This window comes from Schistocerca nitens, chromosome 7, assembly GCF_023898315.1.
Source record: "Schistocerca nitens isolate TAMUIC-IGC-003100 chromosome 7, iqSchNite1.1, whole genome shotgun sequence".
Lineage (NCBI taxonomy): Eukaryota > Metazoa > Arthropoda > Insecta > Orthoptera > Acrididae > Schistocerca > Schistocerca nitens.
In genome coordinates, this window is record NC_064620.1 from 239,770,829 (window position 1) to 239,790,797 (window position 19,969).

At 37.9% G+C, this 19,969-nt stretch overlaps 1 protein-coding gene across 1 annotated transcript in view; it reads right to left on the reverse strand.

The window, feature by feature from the left end:
• Nucleotides 1-2,565: 2,565 nt before the first annotated feature.
• LOC126195551 (AT-rich interactive domain-containing protein 5B-like) overlaps nucleotides 2,566-19,969 on the reverse strand; it is a 62,395-nt gene continuing 44,991 nt past the window's right edge. Inside the window, exons 4-8 of the mRNA XM_049934174.1 lie at nucleotides 16,326-16,444; nucleotides 13,935-14,112; nucleotides 11,078-11,228; nucleotides 10,564-10,705; nucleotides 2,566-7,538 (exon numbers count right to left, since the gene is read on the reverse strand). Of these exons, the coding sequence (XP_049790131.1) occupies nucleotides 5,673-7,538; nucleotides 10,564-10,705; nucleotides 11,078-11,228; nucleotides 13,935-14,112; nucleotides 16,326-16,444 (2,456 nt within the window). The 3' untranslated portion in view covers nucleotides 2,566-5,672. The remainder of the gene's footprint in view (nucleotides 7,539-10,563; nucleotides 10,706-11,077; nucleotides 11,229-13,934; nucleotides 14,113-16,325; nucleotides 16,445-19,969) is intronic.

The window sequence follows — 19,969 nt, forward strand, 5'->3', positions numbered from 1 at the left end:
ATTCCCCTTTCTTTCTTATATGAAGTGTGTAAATGTGAAGTATCACATTATCAGTTTGACATCTCAAAGCTATATACATGTGCTTTCTAGTTAAAATGTGTTTAAAATTGTGCTGTGTAACATGCACGTATTCCCGTATTTATTTCTGCTACGTTCCACATAACCCTCTAGGACCAACTGTTTCATCCATGTAAAACCATTTTCCTCTCTCTAAATTACACAGGTATGACAAAAAATCTATCTGCCTGAATGAATCAGCATTAGTCAGAATTTTGTATGAACATGATCACATAGAAATGTGCACTCATATGAATCACCACTGCTATCCTCTGGCCAGTTTCTGGGCACATTACTCAAGCTACTGTAGTTGACTTCAATAGCTACTACACATTCCGACTATTTTTCCACTACCCCCAAACATCAGATTTTCTGTATTTTGTACCTGTCCACAATCCCCTCATGTCCACTTGTGTCTCTAGCCTCTTCCCAACTCCCAGCATAAGTCAGCATCCTGTCTTCATACAAACCTCACTCATCCTCCCCTCCTTCCTTTTACATGTAGATCTCCACGGACTTTCATATCCATGCCAATATATCTTTCATGTGCAGATTCTAAAAGCAAAAGCACGGTAATAACCACTGACCTAAGCCAGTTATTACGGTTACATTAAACTTCATTTTATTTTGGTGTCATTCAAATCCCTTTGCACCTATTAGACATTAAATGTGTATATGGGACAGGAGAGGGAGCATATACTATAAAACAGTGACCTCCCCCTCAGAACTGAACCCTGGCTCCACCCCTGATCTCTTTATCTTACTACACATCATTGACCTTCTATGTGTGCTATTTTCATCATGTTTCTCCAAGTAGCCTCCTCCTGTGATCTGTGCCTTACTGCACACACTTCCATATTCCATACAAGCATGATATCATCTGGCTGTTCCTATCTCTTCCATGTCTCCACCACAGCCAACTTTACTAATCAACACAATCAAGGTGCTTATTCTATCATCTTATGGGATGGTTCTCCTTAAACAGGCCTCAAGAAATGTCCTCTCATGTGATCAGCGTTTTCTCTGCGCTGATCAGCAGTTTTCTGTCCACAGTTAAAGTTGCTTTACACAGCTGACATCAATACACATTAATAGCGCTTCACAGTTTCCCACATTTCCTTCATCACTGCATTTCCCACGACTTTAACACTTTTACTATGCCCTTTACTTTGTTTCATTCTTTTTCTAATAAGCTGCAAACGAAAAATTTCCTTAAAACAAGAATGGAAGATTTGGGTTTACTGTCTCTTTGACAATGAGCTCTTAGAGGTTAGGGCATAGCTTGAATAGGCAAAGTATGGAGAGGGAAACCAGCCACACCCTTTCAGGGAAACTGTCCTCACTTTTAGAAAAATCATGGAAAAGCTAAACCTGGACTGAAGGAAGGAAGGAAGGAACGAATGAATAAATGCAAGAATGAAGGAAGGACTGAATGAATGAATGTCCTGTCGACAGTGTGGTCATTAGAGATGGAGCACAAACTCAGATTATGGAAGGATGGGGAAGGAAACTGGTCAAGTCCTTTTCAAAGGAATCATCCCAACATTTACCTGGATTAATTTCAGGAAATCATGGAAAACACCAATCTTGATGATCGGACAGGAATTTGAACTGTCATCCTCCTGAATGCGAGACCAGTGCACTAACCACTGCATCGCCTCACTTGGTCTCAATCTGAGTGGTGGGACAGAGATTTGAACTGTCTCCTCCCACACACACATATCCAGTGTCAGACTACTGTGGTACCTCAGGAAGTTATCAACACAATGCTGTTGAGAGAACCATTTCCCTTATCCATTTTGGGATTTTTTTTTAACTATAAATTTAAGAAATTTATTTGATCTTCCCCTGCATCATTTACGGCTTAACATTATACCTCATTTTGTCCTTATTCTGCATCTAATTCTTACTTGAAAATTCCAGTCTCTCATTGCCATTAAAATTTAACCTATTTTTATATTTATAGAATCCCACTTTGTATCAGATCATTTTCTCCTTGAAAGGTCACCTTCTAAAATGGCATTGTGCTAGTCATCACACAGATTTAGTTTTGATTCTCAGATAAATGATATTCTTCTGTAGCTCCAAGCTCCTATGTGTAGCTCCTACACAATTACATTATCACGTATGACTTACGTAATAATGACTGACTGCAAGTAATTCTTAGGCATGAGTTTCAGAGAAAGTAAAAAGTTTCTCCCAAGCCCAGCACTCTGAAGCACAGATCTGACGCTGGAGAGCATCACCATTGCTGTTACATTACAGAGATCTACACTGAGATGCAAATGTACTGCATTCTTGTCAAACACATTCCAGCACAGAAGATAGTTGTCCACACATGAGAATATTATATTGAAAGGAAAACTGAGAAAATTTGCACTATAACACTGAGGGCAGTGAAGCTCTTAAAAGATAAATAATATAACTTGACATAATTTTTATAACTGCCACAAATGTATTTGTTTTGTATTGCATCATTTCAATAGCAATGACACTAGAGTAGTACAGTTACACAGACACAGGAATGTTCTGCAGTAAAACGTAGTATTCTATGCAAATTCACAACATACGTAGTCACACTTGTTCCACACTTTAATGGATTTTTTGTAGTTATATTTTTCAATAATTACTTCAGGTGTTATTACATATTTTACAGCTTCCAAATAAGTTTAGGCAGATAAGATTTTTATTATAAAAGTAAAACAATATACACAATATGTACTTCACATTGCATTGCTGCCGGACTAAACCACTAACAAAATACAATATCACAATTATATTACACTTCACATACAGACATAATACCAATGTCAGCCTCTACAAAAAATACAACAGAAGATTTAATGGTATACTGTACTGAAAATAAGTTACATGGTATAGTTCTTGCAATTCATTCTGGCAACCTAAGACACAGCAAAAAATTACGTCAAAACAACTATGGCAAAATTTTTGTCTTCATTGCGTATATAATCCCTGAGTGCTCTCTCATTTTTTTAAGAGAACAGTTGAAAAATTGAAGACTTCCTGCAAGTCATCTGAAGAAACAAGAAACACATTTCAGTAGCAGCCTGTGATATATGCTGTTTGGACCTTCATGTTACACTATGTAACGGATTTACTATCTCTCTTAAATTGGATTGAAAGTACTACAGATACGAACACATTCAGACCGCAAAAACTGTTATAGAATTTCAGGACAGTTTTAAAAGCTGTACACCTCAGAAATTTGTGCCAACTGTTAAACAAGTTCCTTTTCATCCCCAATTCAGACCGAAAAAACTGTTATAGAATTTCAGGACAGTTTTAAAAGCTGTACACCTCAGAAATTTGTGCCAACTGTTAAACAAGTTCCTTTTCATCCCCAATTGTTATTTCTGATAGGCAATTTAAGTTTTATGCATGAAACTTACATTCTGAATTAACAATTTATTCGAATTTAGTTATATAAACAGAATAATGTTTAAGTAAAACAAACTTTCCCGTCCAGCTTTGATGAATGTCGTGATTGTAGTTTAACACAGGTAATTTAAAAAGTAGGGGATTTCATATTATTCATAAAAATTGGGCCACACACCATGTAGAATTACATGCTACCACAGATGCAGAAATTGAGAAATGTATCCTTATGTTTCGACATTGGTGGTTAATTTCAGAAGTATACAGCATCTATAATTATAATTTATGCTTGTGCTTGCACAGGCATATATGCATTTTTGCAATAAGGTTATCCAGATATACCTAAGATGGTGTAAAAGGTTAGTTTTCACACTGATTATTACAGCAAGCTGCATCAGATTCAGTATTTACATACAGGCTCTTAATATACAAGAAAGAACCATTTGCACATTACTGCAAATGACTAACAACTACACACAATCATTCACTTTTTTCTGAAGTTGCAATCAAATGCAATATCATGATAAAGTCCATGCCATTTTATAACAAATTATTACAAAATTTGTTTATACTTCTCATAACTCAAAATAACTAAAAAAATTATAAGCATAAATTTGATATTTACTAAATAACTAAATAGAAAATTTAATAATGTCATAACAAAAATTAAATATTCTTAATCTAAAAATCTTTTCTCTGTAATAAGTTCATGCCAAAATATACTAAAGTAAGAATAAAGCAAAAATCTGATATGTACATAAATTACATAACGACATGAACCACACACATACACAGGTGACCTTTTTCTCCAATGTAAAATAAAATGCAAGGGTTAAAAGTTGAACACAGAAGAAAAAGTTTGAAGAAAAGAACAAAATCAGTGCATTACATTGAGGTATTTTTATGGCCACATTTGAACACTGTAGTTATTTGGGAATTTTCTGTGTAATTTATGAAAGTGCAATATTTACAATGAGCCATGAAATAGGTTGAAAAACACCAGGTACATAGTGAGATCATATACACAGAAACTGGAAAGGTGCTTGGAGAAGCAAACCACTTATTATTCAATGAGAACTTTGAGTCTGTAATATTTTGTTCCTGGGATTATCAGGTTCACAAGCATTTCTTCCGTTGATGGCAAGATTTTCTACAAAACAAATACTTCCGCTGTAACAGTAACATACACCATTACTGTTTTATCTGTCTTCATTTCGGTATTCTCACACAGAGATAATTACTGTGCCTTATATAATCAGTGCATGCTAAAGTTTGTACATATCAATACCACAAGCTGCCACTTCATAATCTTTGTATCCACTCTCAAAATAAAATGTAACGATGCTGTAGCCACCACTCAGTGTGTCAATATTTCCACATCGTGTAACGCATCTCAGCGCTAAAGTGAGTTATGAAAGCTAATTCCAATGAATGTACAAAATATGTATTGATAAACGAATCTGCTCTTTGGCATCCAGCTAAAATATTACTATTCAAATCAATAAAAATAAATGCCCAAGAATAAAAATATTGAATTTTAACACACAAACATATTTTCCTGTAATGCCCTCACACTATTAGTTTCTTCTAGTTTTACTTCTTAAAAAAATAACTTTCTGCTTATTGAAACACATGCTTCAAATAAAATCATCGGAAACACATTTAATGAAGAAATAGGAGATGTAGCTTTTCAGCTTTCCTATTTTACAGCTCCGTCTGTTTCCCCCTATATGTGCTCACTCAACACTACAATCATTCAAACTGAATACTGTACACATCCTACAGCATAACCTACTGATTGCGAAGAAACTAATGAACAATCAACAAGTTCTTCATGAATAAAAGTTCAACTATATTACAATATTACAAACTTGATTTAAAGCCTCTTACTAGACACAGTACATGTGACTGCAATTTTGGAGACACACACATAAAATATTTGGCAACTGTTAACTATAATTTTAGCACAGTCAATTCTTCTAAAACAAAAGAATAAAAACTGCTCGGGGTATAGTACAAGTACTATTGACAGATATTTTCTGAAATAAATGTGTTCAAAGAAAAATAACGAATGGTATAATGGACAGATATACCATGCCATTATCAGTCAAAATAAAAATTATTTGTGAAATGAGAGGTCATTTAACAGGGTATTCTGTATGCTACAGTCACCATAATGTCACAAGAATTTAATGATACCGTGCACATCTTTACTGATGTCATTTGAATGTGGGGAACTGCGTAGGACTGACTGGAGTAATAGAGGTGGACCCATCCCGCAAGAGACCTAAGAAGTTACCAGTAGCCGCAATCTGCTGGCTCAGCGAAAGTCCCCCGTGGTGGTGGTTCATGAGCTCTTTGTACAACTGTAACTGTTCTGCAGTGGGAGCAAACACCGGCGTTGATGCCGACGACTGCACACGTGGCAAGAGGCCCGCTGAAAACAATGCAGGAGTCCTTCCACCAAACACCGACTGGTAGTACATAGGGTCGACAATTGGCAAATAGGGAGGAGATTTAGCTGTGCTTCCACTCACTGACTCGGCATGTGGTGGATAGCTGGCAACACTGCAGCCTTGTACGCTGGGAGGCAAGTAGGACACAGAGTCTTCAGATGAGTTCACATTCTTTTTGTGTTGTTGCCTTACTGAGTGTTGCTGTTGCTGTTGCTGTTGCTGCACCTGCTGCTGATGGTTTTGTTGTGCTTGCTGCTGGTGGTGGTTCTGTTGTGGCTGCTGCTGCTGCTGTTGCTGTTGCTGCTGCTGCTGCTGCTGTGATCGAACTCTGGCTAGTTCGGCAACGTTTTTGCGTCCGTTTGCAGTAGACGACAGGTACGGGTTTGGTATTATAAGCTGGGCTGCATTGAAGGTAGAACTACTGTTCCTCTTGTGAGAGTCGCTCGCAGAACTCTGCCTACTGTTCTCACTTTTAGAGTTCGTTTTGGATGACGTGGATTTCTGAGATGCACCTTTCTTTTGGGATTGTGTGCTCCTCTGACTGGTTTGCCTAGGTTGGGGCTGCACGGGGGTTTTTGGCACGTCAACTACAGTGATTTCCAAATTGGAGCCAACAATGTGCCGCCCACCAATTACAGAGAATTGGGGGCTGTTGTTCAGCTTTGGAGATGGTCTGCTGTGAGTACTCAGTCCAGAAAAAGGAGGGTCTGCATTGGGGATACGGCTCACAGTCACAATTGGTTTCTCAGAACCCTTCTTCCTCAGGTCTAGGACTTCGGTCGGTATAAGTGGCCTCTGAGGCACACGTCCAGGGACATAGTATTTGGGGTGTTCTATCTCGTCCTTGGGGTCACCATAGATGACAGTCTCTGAGCGTGCATAGATGGAGCGTGACTGCACCACTTTTGGAGGTGTCCAGCTATCACAAGAACTGCTGGAATGTGCAGATGAGGATGCTGGAGGAGGAGATGACATGCTGCCATAAAGATTCTGCACTGAAGGTATCTTGAGTTCGGGCAGGTAACGGTGGCTGTTGAGCGAGCTGGCAGCTCCGGTGGCAGTACCTGCAGACTCGTAGTTGGGCGATGGAGATGGCGTAGAGGCTGAGTCTGTGTTTGGTGAGCTGGCCATCTCTATCATGTGGCTGACATCAGGAGTCACTGTTATTGACACCTGGTTCTCAGCTGACGGCACTGGTGCTGCGTGCTGTATCACTGACGGCCGCCGCTCCGGTACAATCGTTATTGAGCCGACCGTGGCTTCCGGCACACTGGAAGAAATGGCAGTCACCTCCAGGCCACCTTCCTTCAGGATCTCCAGTTTGCGCTTCTTCAGTGCCGGCACAGGAGTCTTACCAATCTTCACCGGTGAGTCTTGGTCGGAAACCAAGTCTATGATTTCAGGTTCAGCTGCTTTGCTTGGCTGTTCGGATTTTGCATCAGTGGCAGGTCTCTCTGGTTTGTTGGGCACTGGAATGTTCTCTTTGCCTTGTGGAGCAGGCTCTGTTGTGTTAGTAGTAGTGCCAGGAGCATCCTGTGACTTCTCCAATTTTGGACGTGTACTTCTCAAAGAAGATGACTTCACATCTGCTGCAGCCTTATCACTGCGGTTCCCATTTGTAATGGCATTCTGAAACATGACACAAAAATGGCACTGGTAAACATCTGTGATAGGTTTACACCTGAGGTCATAATTTTAGACAACATGAGGCATTCACTAACATTTTAACTTGTCCATGACATAAATGTATACAAGCCTGCCCATTCACTTTTGAATTAAATTTGCCTTGGCTTTTTACAGTCACAACACACTTTTAACAATGGGTTTCATTTATTTTTGTGCCACAAACATAATGCTAATTTTTTAGTTCCTTTTTTTCACTGTGCATTGACAAAAAACTTCTCAAACTGATAGCATCTTTCATTCATCACTGAATCATTTAGTTATTTATTATGGCTTCCTGAATTCTAATGCACTTCTGAGTTTGCAAGAGTCCTTCAAACTGAGTTCACTTTTGGCAACATTTAGCTCCATCCCTGACCTAGTCAGGAAACAGTTTGGAATTTTATGAAAAATACTGATCGATCAGTTTAAGTCAGTACAACAGCATAAGTACAATAATATCACAGCAACATTCTTCAGAAAACAGTTGATGTACTTCTTGTAGAAAAAGTACAGGAAAAATACCAAGAGAAAGTAAGCATGAAGTGTGTAACAAGCTGTGACTAATTGAAGTTGTCTCTGAGATAGATGCAATAATGAATTAAGCAAGGCTAGGGTAACACAGCATTTATATGAGTGTCATTATGAATCTTCTTGACCGTTAAAGAAAATGTCCTGTACCTAGGAGTGCCTTTCACATGCACTGCTTGTACCAGCTGAGTCGCCAAAGCAAATTGCAAGTCCTAGCTCAACTCTCCACTCTGCCAGAACCTCCTTCTTGTTATTGTGCTAAAATCACTCAATTAAGATATTGTTCTCCAAAAAAGCAAAAATCTGAGCCTTTTTTTGGGTCACAAATTTTGATGGATACAACCAACCATACTCCAACTTAAGAAAAAACATAAATATTCACATGAAACCTACTTCTCTGATTGGATAGGAAAAAAATTAAATTAGTTTCACATATTTTAAGTTTTTATAGCTTATGTTTATAGCTTATAAAACATTAAGTTTTAACCTATCATATGTGCTTCATAAGCTTTAAAAACCTAAAATATGTGAGACTATTTAATTTTTTCCATCCAATGAGAGATGCAGGTTTCATGTCTTCTTCATTACGTACGTGATAACTCTCTCATCTGATAAGCACTCCTTTTCACTGATACAAATTTTATAGTAAGAGATGAAGGAGGTATCACTTGACATTAAATTAGTATTGAATCAATTTAAATTTCAATTTGTGTGCTTTCAACATTTTGACATCTGTTCTCAGAGGTAAAGCACTATTCCAGTGAAAGTGCACACAGTCTTGTGTGTCAGTCTTTTGGTTTTATCTTCCTTTATAACTTCTCCTTCCAATAATCCAATTATGAACCATAAAGACCAGTGTTACTGTTCCCACTTTCGTCCAAACAACATATCAGGATTATGTGAGCATTATTGTGAAGGTTTTTGGACATCCTAGGTTGTTGTTGATAGTTTCATTTCAAAGAAACTTGGTCTTTAGCTACACCCACTTCTAGAAAGTAGTTAAAAATTCCAACAAGCTTAGCCAACAGGGATGACCTTTAATCTTCCATAGGAGCCTGTTAGAATGCAGAAGAAATGGAGTGGAAATAGAAGCATTTTCCCATGAGTTTTTTAATATAATTTTAAGGTAGGCTTAAATGCTAATCAGTGCTTGGACTGCTTGCAGCAGGCATTTGATAGTTACTCATCTTTCAAAGCAACATTATTCCATGAGTTTAACACATTCACACATGAAACTCTCTTCAAGGCAAAAGTCATTCCTCATAGCCAGTAATGGGTGTAGCTGGAGTTGGAACGATGGTTGGAGATGGCTCTTTGCTGCAATTGTCAATAAATTGAGTGCATTCTTGGGATTGGTCTGCCAGCGACTTATAAAATCATGGAAGACAATCATCGTGCAAAAATGATCTGTAGTTACCCTTGAGAAAAAAAACTCAACTTGCTGAATTCTGCCAGCAAATATTAGAAAAACTTGATTCTGGGTGCTCAAATGCAGTCAAAATAGCTGTCACAATTGCATGTTTTAAGAGAAGCAATCAACTTGAGAAGAATGAAGACAGAGAGAGATGGCACATATATTCTTCATGGCAACTGATCACATCATTAACAGAATTTGGGTGAGGCAAAGACGATAACTCCCAGCTGACCTTCTGGAATCAGGCTACAAAGGTTACTCTAAAATTAGCTCCGTGTGAGATCCTGCTCCACAGTGACAATGTACCAGTTCATCATAATTATGGTGAAAATATATGCTGTTTTTCAGCAGACTTGGAAAAATACAGTTCCTTGTCCACACTACAGCCCTAACTAGCTCCTGTCATACTTCCTTCCTCCTCAAAGAAAACTGTCTATTGTCATGAATCTGCACCTTAAAAAGTATCCAGCTCTGTGTATCCTTTCCTAATGAGTGTTACACAGGGAGCCTACAGTAAAATCTTCATCGAGTGGTTTGCATGAATGTGGCACTGCGTAAAACATCAGGGGCAGTAAGGGGGGGATGCAAAGGTACAAGTTCCAACAGATGATAATTGAGTTAACTGATGATGATTATGATGATGATGTCTCAAATCAGAACTAGCTTCTGCATCTATATTACAATTCATAACCCAGGAAATAAATTATCTTCACTGCCAGTGTAGAGTATGCATGAGCTTTATTCACTTTCATTTTGCCAGCACACTTTTCTATCAAAGTAGATACACACCATTTTTCTCTACTCTTACCCTTCAGTCCACCTGACCATTTCAAATGACTGCAAAAAAGCAACAGGCATGTGTCTTCATTTTGAACTTTCTAAATAAGTACCACAAGCAGCACACTTTTCAACACTAGGAAAGCTGTACAAAATTCTCCGTCTTTTATTATAATTTACATGATGTATATTTATCTGATAGTAAAAGAAGCATGGTGCAGGCTTAAAATAGAAAATGGACTGAAAAGTGGTCAATTCTGAGTTACTAACCTTTGTGTCAGTCTGCTTGCTTTGTACAATAGTCACTTCCTTCTTCTCAGCTGGTTTTATAGCTTTAAGTTTAACAAGTTGTCGGTTACTGGCCTGTTTGCTTGGAATTTCTTTCACACTTTTCTCATAAGGCAACAATAACCTGTAAATGAAATAAAGTAATAGCAAAGTTTAGTCCAGCTGCCAACACACTCATCTATCCAGAATGAGATTTTCACTCTGCAGCAGAGTGTGCGCTGATATGAAACTTCATGGCAGATTAAAACTGTGTTCCCGACCGAGACTCGAACTCGGGACCTTTGCCTTTCGCAGGCAAGTGCTCTACCATCTGAGCTACTGAAGCACGACTCACGCCCGGTCCTCACAGCTTTACTTCTGCCAGTAGAGCACTTGCCCGCGAAAGGCAAAGGTCCCGAGTTCGAGTCTCGGTCGGGCACACAGTTTTAATCTGCCAGGAAGTTTCACACTCATCTATGTTGCCACAGGACACTCAGAAGGATTATTCAAGACACACCTCTCGTAATGTCTCCTTGTGTAAGTGGCTGCACTTGTGTTGCCTTGGTCACCACCTAATTCATCATAGATTGGCTTCCACATCTTGTTGGCTGTTACAGCATTATAGCCTCCCAGTTTCTGGACTTTAGTGAAGAATGCAAAGAGATCAACTGAAAGAAAAAGCAATCTTATGAAACAATATTTGCATTTTCTGGAGCAAACCCTATGTTTTAAACTAACATTACTACATGGACACATAAAACTGGAAATGATTAGAAATAAATATACATACCCATGATAACAGTCATCCTCTGATCAGACTGTTTCCCTTCATAAAAACTCTGATCAGACTGTTTCCCTTCATAAAAACTCAACAAAATGAAGCACAAATGGCAATATCAATTTTTGTCAGGAAAATGCAAAACACTCCAAGAGTATTCATTTCAAAAATATGTTTCAGTCCCCCATCAAGCAAATTAAAAGTGGTGGACTATTTCCAGAGCAGTAATTGGTGATTCATTGTAACTTCTCAGTTTTGAAAGACAAACTTTTCGAGCCAAGCTTGTGTGTGTCTGGAGCAATATAAAGAGTTCAAAAATCAATACATTTCACTGCAAGATAATCAGACAGCCTTAATGTGTCATTAAGTTACAAGGACTTCATCAATGACTAAAGGATTTATGTGAAAAGATATGTGGGATCCTCACCAGATAGGACTGACGGAGTACATCGAAAAGTTCAAAGAAAGGCAGCACGTTTTGTATTATCGCGAAATATGGGAGAGAGTGTCACAGAAATGATACAGGATTTGGGCTGGATATCATTAAAAGAAAGGAGTTTTTCGTTGCAACGTAATCTTCTCACAAAATTCAAATCACCAACTTTCTCCTCCGAATGCGAAAATATTTTGTTGACACTGACCTACATAGAGAGGAACAATCACCAAGATAAAATAAGGGAAATCAGAGCTCATACGGAAAGATACAGGTGTTCATTCTTTCCACGCACTATACAAGATTGGGGGAGAATTGTGAAGGTGGTTTGATGAACCCTCTGACAGGCACTTAAATGAGATTTGCAGAGTATCCATGTAGATGTAGAGGTAGATGAACAGACTCTTTTGCCATCACAGGTCTGCATATTACTTTCAAGCAATTAAATCTACAGAACTCTCTTTAATGACGATACTGTTTTATTAGACTGCTAATAACATTTAATAATCTTCACCCTGAGCAAACTGTCATTTCAAAACAATTGAAGGCATTCACACTTCGCACTCCCAAGCCCAGCTTCTTCCACACATTCATTTCCTTATAGAGTAGGTATAAATTGATGCAAGAAATTTGTATTTTTTACTGCGACATATTTTCAGCTAGCTGCTAGAAGAGTTATGTCCATATTAATCAATTGTTATATTAAAAGAGACATATTTCACTTGAGTTAAGAGGGCAACTGCACTAAAACCACAGCATACTAGAAAGTTTGTTTGTCTTTTAAAATTCTGGAAGTGAACATCATGGATACACAGCAAAAAAATCCTGTTAGCTACAGTAAACCATACAATACATATTCAAATTATATAACATCAATCTTCAGAATTTGACATTATTCTTTCAGAAGGTTCATCATGACGTAAACAAGCAGACAAATTTGAAAAATGTTATACTAACCTGTAAGGTTCAATGAATTAAAAAGAAAGGTCGTTTAAGAGTACTTTAGTTTAATTTTTCATTAAAATGTGTTTCTTTTTTCTCTTTTTTTTTTTAAATAACATGTGCCAGGTAAAATTTAATGATCTTACTGTGATGCAGCTCTACAAAATTTCTGATACGGCACTGTACCTTCTATGGATCTTGTGTGATACTCCATAGCAAGTTTGGCATGTAGTTAAAGCCTATGAAATGGAACTGCCACAAAACATATATTAAAATATATTTCTTAACAATGTACTACAGGATTTCAACTATCAGGAAGCATGTCAAATATTTTCCACACATATTTGAATACTGATAGTCGATGTTTTTGGAACTTTTGATATCAAGTGTTGTTTTCCAAACAGATGATAATTAATTTTAAATCTGTGCCTAGAAATTCAAGATGGCTTCTTGTGGCAGACGTTTGGAGCGCATTACATCTATGGAATATAGCTCCAATGGGCTTCTAGGTGGCTTAACTGGTTGAGTCTATGGTAGGAGTACCAACTCTACACAATTTTCACATCCATTGCTTACAACAATGGGGAATCAAGGATGGAACTTCACTCACAAATTCATGTCTCTGAATCTCAATTATCCTCTGATGTGTCATTAATCAAGATTTAATATGAATGTTTTGATAGAGTTATATAGCCTTCTTTTTGTTTCTAGCACTGTCAATTCTATCCACTGTAGTAAAGGCATGCTATGTTTCTAAATGCTTGATGGCACCAGAATACAGTCCACATAAGAGCCGCCATAGAGTGATAGTTTAACATTCAATTAGAAGGGATAAGGACGCAAAATGTGTGTATTTATTCTAGCTTTTAACAAGTTTCTTGCTTACTAACATTTGTTTCTTGCAAGTGACTTTTTAACACTAGTGGCATTTTGATGATTCTTCAAACATGTGCAGCGCATAAAACTGCCAAAATCAAGTGTTTTGTGATGTAATTGTGGAGGACCAAAAAATTGGCAAGATTCTCCAGCGCTCAAAAACTGACAACATTAGTAGCAGATTCACAGCCTTCCCTAGTACTGAAGCTACAAGCCACGTCTATTTTATAAGTAGTCTTTGTTTCTTTCTTCCTTTTCTATGAGTTCTGGCACAAAAATAGTATGTCATAATCCAGTGTAATACACTTTCTGCAGGTATTTCTATCACGAAGTAATTAGACTCACTCTCCTTGAAGCCGAGGTGGGGCACCCTGGAGATGGGGGTGTCGCGCATCCTCATGAAGCTGTGTAGCTTGGCAAGGAAGTCCCGCTCCTCAGGCGATGAGGCCAGACGGCCACTGCGCCTCGTCACAGCCAACGCGCGGCCAGGGTCTGCTATCCCATTCCTCACACCAGGCCGCCCCTGCAACAAAATCACCTCCCAGTCAGCACATGGGCAGAAAATCATACAGCAAACATGGTTACACAGACACATTCAGTGATAATAAAGAGCTGAAACAAAGAAGGAAACGCACTGGGATGATTAAATACAGTTTCAAGTGACTTAAATGTATTTTATATTTAAAAAAATAGTTCATACCAAAATATTCCACCTACTGAATGCTGGTACAAATCATTTGAGTGTCTCCTACCCCAAAGTTTTTTTCCTATCACCTGGTCTACACCAACCTCTGCAAACATTTTTTACTTGATACCAGACGAAATGAACCATTGTCATCATCAATCCACTAATCCAGTTTTCGTGGGCCACAGTTAAGTAGTTTTGTGTTGTAGATTTCACACTGGATTCCTTACTGTCCCTTCTACTTTTTAAGTACATATTAATTGCACACCCACACACCTACAAAAAAAAAGATACTCTGCATCACCTCTTTGATTACAAATCAACATCTCTTCTTTGAGTGTTGTCAAAGGCAATCATCTACACAGTGAATAATCAATTAACCAAATAAGAAAGGACAAATGAAATACTTGACACTAATTAATTGGGTTTTCAGAAATATCAAACAACCGCCATTGCCTTTATCAAAGTAACATGAATGAAACTGGGTGTAAGACACTGATGGACTATTATACTTAGCTGTCTCTATTTCAGTAAAAATTTACTGTATTGTCTATTACAACATACTAATTTCAACAACAAAAACCGAAAACCTCAGGATCCTCTGTCATGGACTGAAAACAGTTTGAATCAAATCTCACTGGGTGACAACAACACATAATGATGAGAACATAAAAGACACAATGTAGAGAGACATTATATGCCACTCTAGGGTCAATGTATATGGAAGCTGTTAAACTATAACTGAGTGCCAGACTAGAAAATCTAATGTCAGTTACAAAGTCCATTAACGAATATCTCAAGCTGTTTGTGAATAGATCAACAAACACAACAAGCTCAATGTGAAAGCACACACGAAAAACCTAACTTGGCTAGGGTACACAATCAAATCAATCAACGGAATAAAATGATCATTAGTAACATTTGACATCCAAATTATCTATGTTTCATGATGAAACATGGGAGATTTAAAAACTTTTATATCATATGACCTTCTTGCATTTAGAGAAATGGTGACCAAGTAACATCAAAGTAATAAAAGGAAGAAATATTTCATTTAATGTCCCATTGATGATGATGTCATTAGCAGCGGAGAGAAATTTGACTGTGGAGCGAAACTAGACAAGTTATTTCCAAAAGCGCCAGCCCAGAACACACAGTAAGCCTTTCAGGAAAACCATGGAAAATCAAAATCTCTATAGTGAAACAGGGATTTGAACCCTGTTCCTCTAATCACTGCACCACCTCACTCACTACAAGGAAACAGAAGGTAAGTTACACTCTCTGGAGGTAATGCTAATGCAGTGAAACAAGCTCTTAATCATAATCACAAAGAATGCTGTACTGATGGCTCTTTTGCTCTATTTACTTTTTACAATACGCGATTCACAGAGGAGGAGGAGGAGGAGGAGGAGGAGGAGGAGGAGGAGGAGGAGGAGCAAGACTAATGCATAGAGCAAAAAAAAAAGACTTGTCAAACTTCCTTCGGCTTCTCTTTCATCACACCATCATCATATACTACTCGCCTTATATGTCGCTGTCAAATATTTGTCTTTTTTAATCTCCATAAACCTTTCAAATTAGTTCATTATAAATTTTATTTTTCCAAATATCTGTCATGGCATCTTACCAAGACATTTGGCTATCTATTACAAACACCGTGGTGTGATTGAATTAGCTAAGCTGTGACTCTGTAAAGCTCACTGGTGAACAACATTCCATACATAACAGGCCACCCAGACAACTGATCATGTCACCAGGTCACACAGAAATTATATATATCGAAGCAACATGTTTCTGAATGGATTACAGGCATTTAACAAGGTGTACATGTTCACATTGCAACAATTATTTGGACTGAAGCTGAACTGGGTATGTAGAGATACTACTTGAACTCTAGTTCTTGTTCCAAACAGGTCCAATAACCTTCTTTTTGAATACTTGGTTTCAAATGGGCAACTCGCTGCACCTGTTTCAGTGTGAACCTCCATAGACGTGGTTTCTCTTGTTACGTTATTACATAACAGGATGACAGAGACATATCAGCTACATACCCTTGTTGCTGAGGATGATACGGTGGATAGTGATGACTCTGACTCATTTGATTCGGAGCCACCGGGTGACAGGCTGCGCTTTTTTCGTTTTCTTCTTGGCCGTCCTTTCAAATTTGGTGCTGTGGAGTGAGAAATTATAATTCATAAAGGTTTATAAACACATATCATAATGTGTTCCAAGTTTTGCTGGAAACAAAAAATAGTCAGCAACACTGCCCCTATTACCTTTACACCTAGACCATGCATCTTGTTCCAAATGCACTTCCACTTCTGTTTATTACTAATACAGCTTACCAAGTTATTTCAAAATGTTTAACCAAACCTGTGGTAAGACATGATGAGCAATCAGTGAGTATGGGCTATTTTTATGAACGATATACCCACGAAAACCTTTCTCAAAGTATGTGAAGTATACTCAGTGAGGTCCAGGAATTCAAACATTGTTCAGTTCAACTTATTATTAATTACACAAAGATCCAAACACAAAGTCCTCAGTTTGTAAAAGGTACCCATATACAGAAAATTACACATCGACAACTTTAATTTTAAAGCTATCAATCCATTACTACTAAAGTTTACCACTACACCACTAAAGGCACACACTGATATAAACTGAAGAAACAGGACTAGGCATTAATGTAAATTACCAATAACACTGACAGACTGAAGCTAGGTGTTAGTGCATACTTTCTGTATTTTTATCAGCAGCATCATCAGATAAATTTATTGTGCACACATTTTAAGTCATCAATTGTTTAACTAACTTTGTCATGAGTGTTGGTCATTCCACAATTACAAGCACTACTCCATTTCATTACAAGCAACCTCCACGAGACATTAGTTAGTTGAGTGCACACAATATGTACATCTACAGTCTCTACTTATTCCACACAAATATTTTCACGTAATTTGTGATGTGAAGCTGTGAAACATTTCGAATCAAATTATGCCAGTATCAACAAGTAAAGACATCCAGTTCACACTATTTGTGTTCAAAAGGTGTCATTTGTGTTGAACAGCACACTTCTGATAATAAGTACATGGAATAACAAAATCCCTAATCACTGTACTTAGGTATGGGACCCAAATGAACTGTATGCTGCAGTATGAATTGTTTTGTGATTTTCCAGAAATTTTGTCTGATAATGGCAGTAGTCAGAACACATAGTATGATCGAGAAAAAATTCACGTTTTAAAAGAACAACAAAGTCAAAGATTTTATCAATATTTCCACTGATTATTGCCATTGCTGAAAGACTCCGTAGTTCACTGGAGTGAGTCAATATGGGAGGAGTAAGTATGTACTTCACAGTAATTTCCAATTGAGAGCAATTACTTTTGGCAACTTTCTGTCTGTAACTGTTACACCTTTGGAGAACTGAAGCATTAAATAATGCCTGTAACAGTAAATGACCCATATCCATTGTTAGGAAAATGACATACATATTTGTAACAGCAGACTGAGATACTATATGATACTTCGGTTTCCAAACTCTAGGAAGTATATAGTGTCCAATAACTAAAGCAAGAAGCTACCTATTCTTATGCATTCCACTGTTGCAAAGTGTATCTGCAGTACAAACAAAATAAAAATGACTTATGCTTTTGTAGTATAGCATACAACCACATCCAACCAACCACTATTGATGTAGCATGGGGTCAAAACAAGAATGAAAGATCTCTCAGATGTTTGCAGTCCTATCATTTCAATAGCTACCCTCATTGCCTGGTATAGCATGTTGAGGTCCTTCGGCAGCACAAAATCTCTCAGATATCTTGTCTAAGAGTGCCATTTTGTTAGAAACTTAACAAACCAGGCCACCATATTAAATCAGCCAGAGAGTGTAACAAATCAGCTTTGCACATTCCTTGCTTTGTAAGTCCATTGTTGCCCGGGTCTTCAGTCTGAAGACTGGTTTTGATGCAGCCCTCTATGGTGTTCTAATCTGTGTCTGTTCATCTCTTCATAATTAATGCAACCTGCATCCATTTGAACCTGCTTATTGTAGTCATGCCGAGGCCTTCTTCTACAACTTTCACCTCTCCACCCCCATTCCATTATTAAATCCCCAGTAAGTGCCCTATCAAGTTCTTGTATTCAAGCTTTGCCATAAAGACCTTTATTGCCCGATTTTATTCTTGGTCTCTTTATTAGTTGCCTGATCGATCTGTTCAATACTCACTATTCTTCTTGGCATCCCATTTCAAAAGCCTCTAGTCTATTCTTGTATGAACTGTTTACTGTCCTCACTTCACTTTTGTACACAGCTACATTTCACATCTTCCTTGAGAAGGACATTATATTTTATGACAACAAATTTCTGTTTTTCAGAAACACTTTGCTTACTATCACCCATCTGCCCTTTTCTTACTTTAGTTGATATTCAACTTCTGACCTCTTTTGAGTACATTATCTTTCCCATTCAACCTTTCTTCCAAGTCCTTTCCTGTCTCTGACCAAATTTCAGAATCCTTGTTAAACATAAAAGTTTTAATTTCTTCACCATTACCTATGATTCTTGTTACAAATTTCTCCTTCGTTTGTTTTACTGCTTGCTCAATGTGCAGACTGAATAATACTCCTCCCCAACAACTGCTTTCATCTCATGTCCTTCGACTCTTATAACTGCCTTGTGGTTCCTGTACATGATGTATGAGTGTTATCCAGAAAGTAAAGAACAATTGTAAACCACACCCAGTGTTACCTCCACAATCGCAGGTGTGCAAGTTAACTTCCTCCCATGTGTCAGTGTGAGCTAAATTTTGTTGCCAAGCTGTCACACCTCTGTGTTCTGCAACCTTTCGAAATGGCAGTGTCAACTGAAACTCCCACCAAATGTGAAATGTGTGGAGTCATTTGTTGTCTGAAGGCACAAAATGTTTGGCCTATAGAAATATTTAGGCAAATGAAAGCTATTTATGGTGACAGCACACTAAACGAGTCTTCAGTGACATGGAATGTTGTAAGCAAAGGTAGTTTTGATTCAAGACAATGTCCAGCCTCATGCGTCAGCTCAAACACAGCGAGAACTTAAAGTCTTAAGTGGCAAATTTTTGGGCATCGTCCTTACAGCTCTGATTTGGTACCAAGTGATTTACACTTACTCTCCAAACTCAAAGAATTTGTGAGTGAAAAACAGTTCACAAACTATGAAGACCTCAAACAAACAGTGAGATTGTGGCACAAATCTTTGGCAGTAGAGGAATGCAACATTGAAGTTGAAAAGTTGGTCCCATGTTACAATATGTGCCTTGACAGCTGTAGTGTGTACATTGGAAAACAGAGAAAGGTATTGTATGTAAATCAAGTTTTGTGTTGATATCTTTCATTTTTATGTAGCTAATAGTGAACATGACAATGCTCCACAATTGCTAAATATGTACAGGAATTCCATATGCATCCTAAATTCCTTTCTCCCTTCTCTCTGCCCATCTTCACATTTCCCCTCTCTCTCCGTATATCTCCTCCTCCTCCATCTCTTTTTGCATAACCTCCTCTGACCCCCCCCCCTCTCTCTCTCTCTCTCTCTCTCTCTCTCTCTCTCTCTCTCTTTCTACCCCTCTCTCCATCTCCTCCTCCCCCCTCTCCAGGTCAATTTCTGTCAGTTTGATCAATAGAGTATTGTATGGAAATCTGAAGTAAA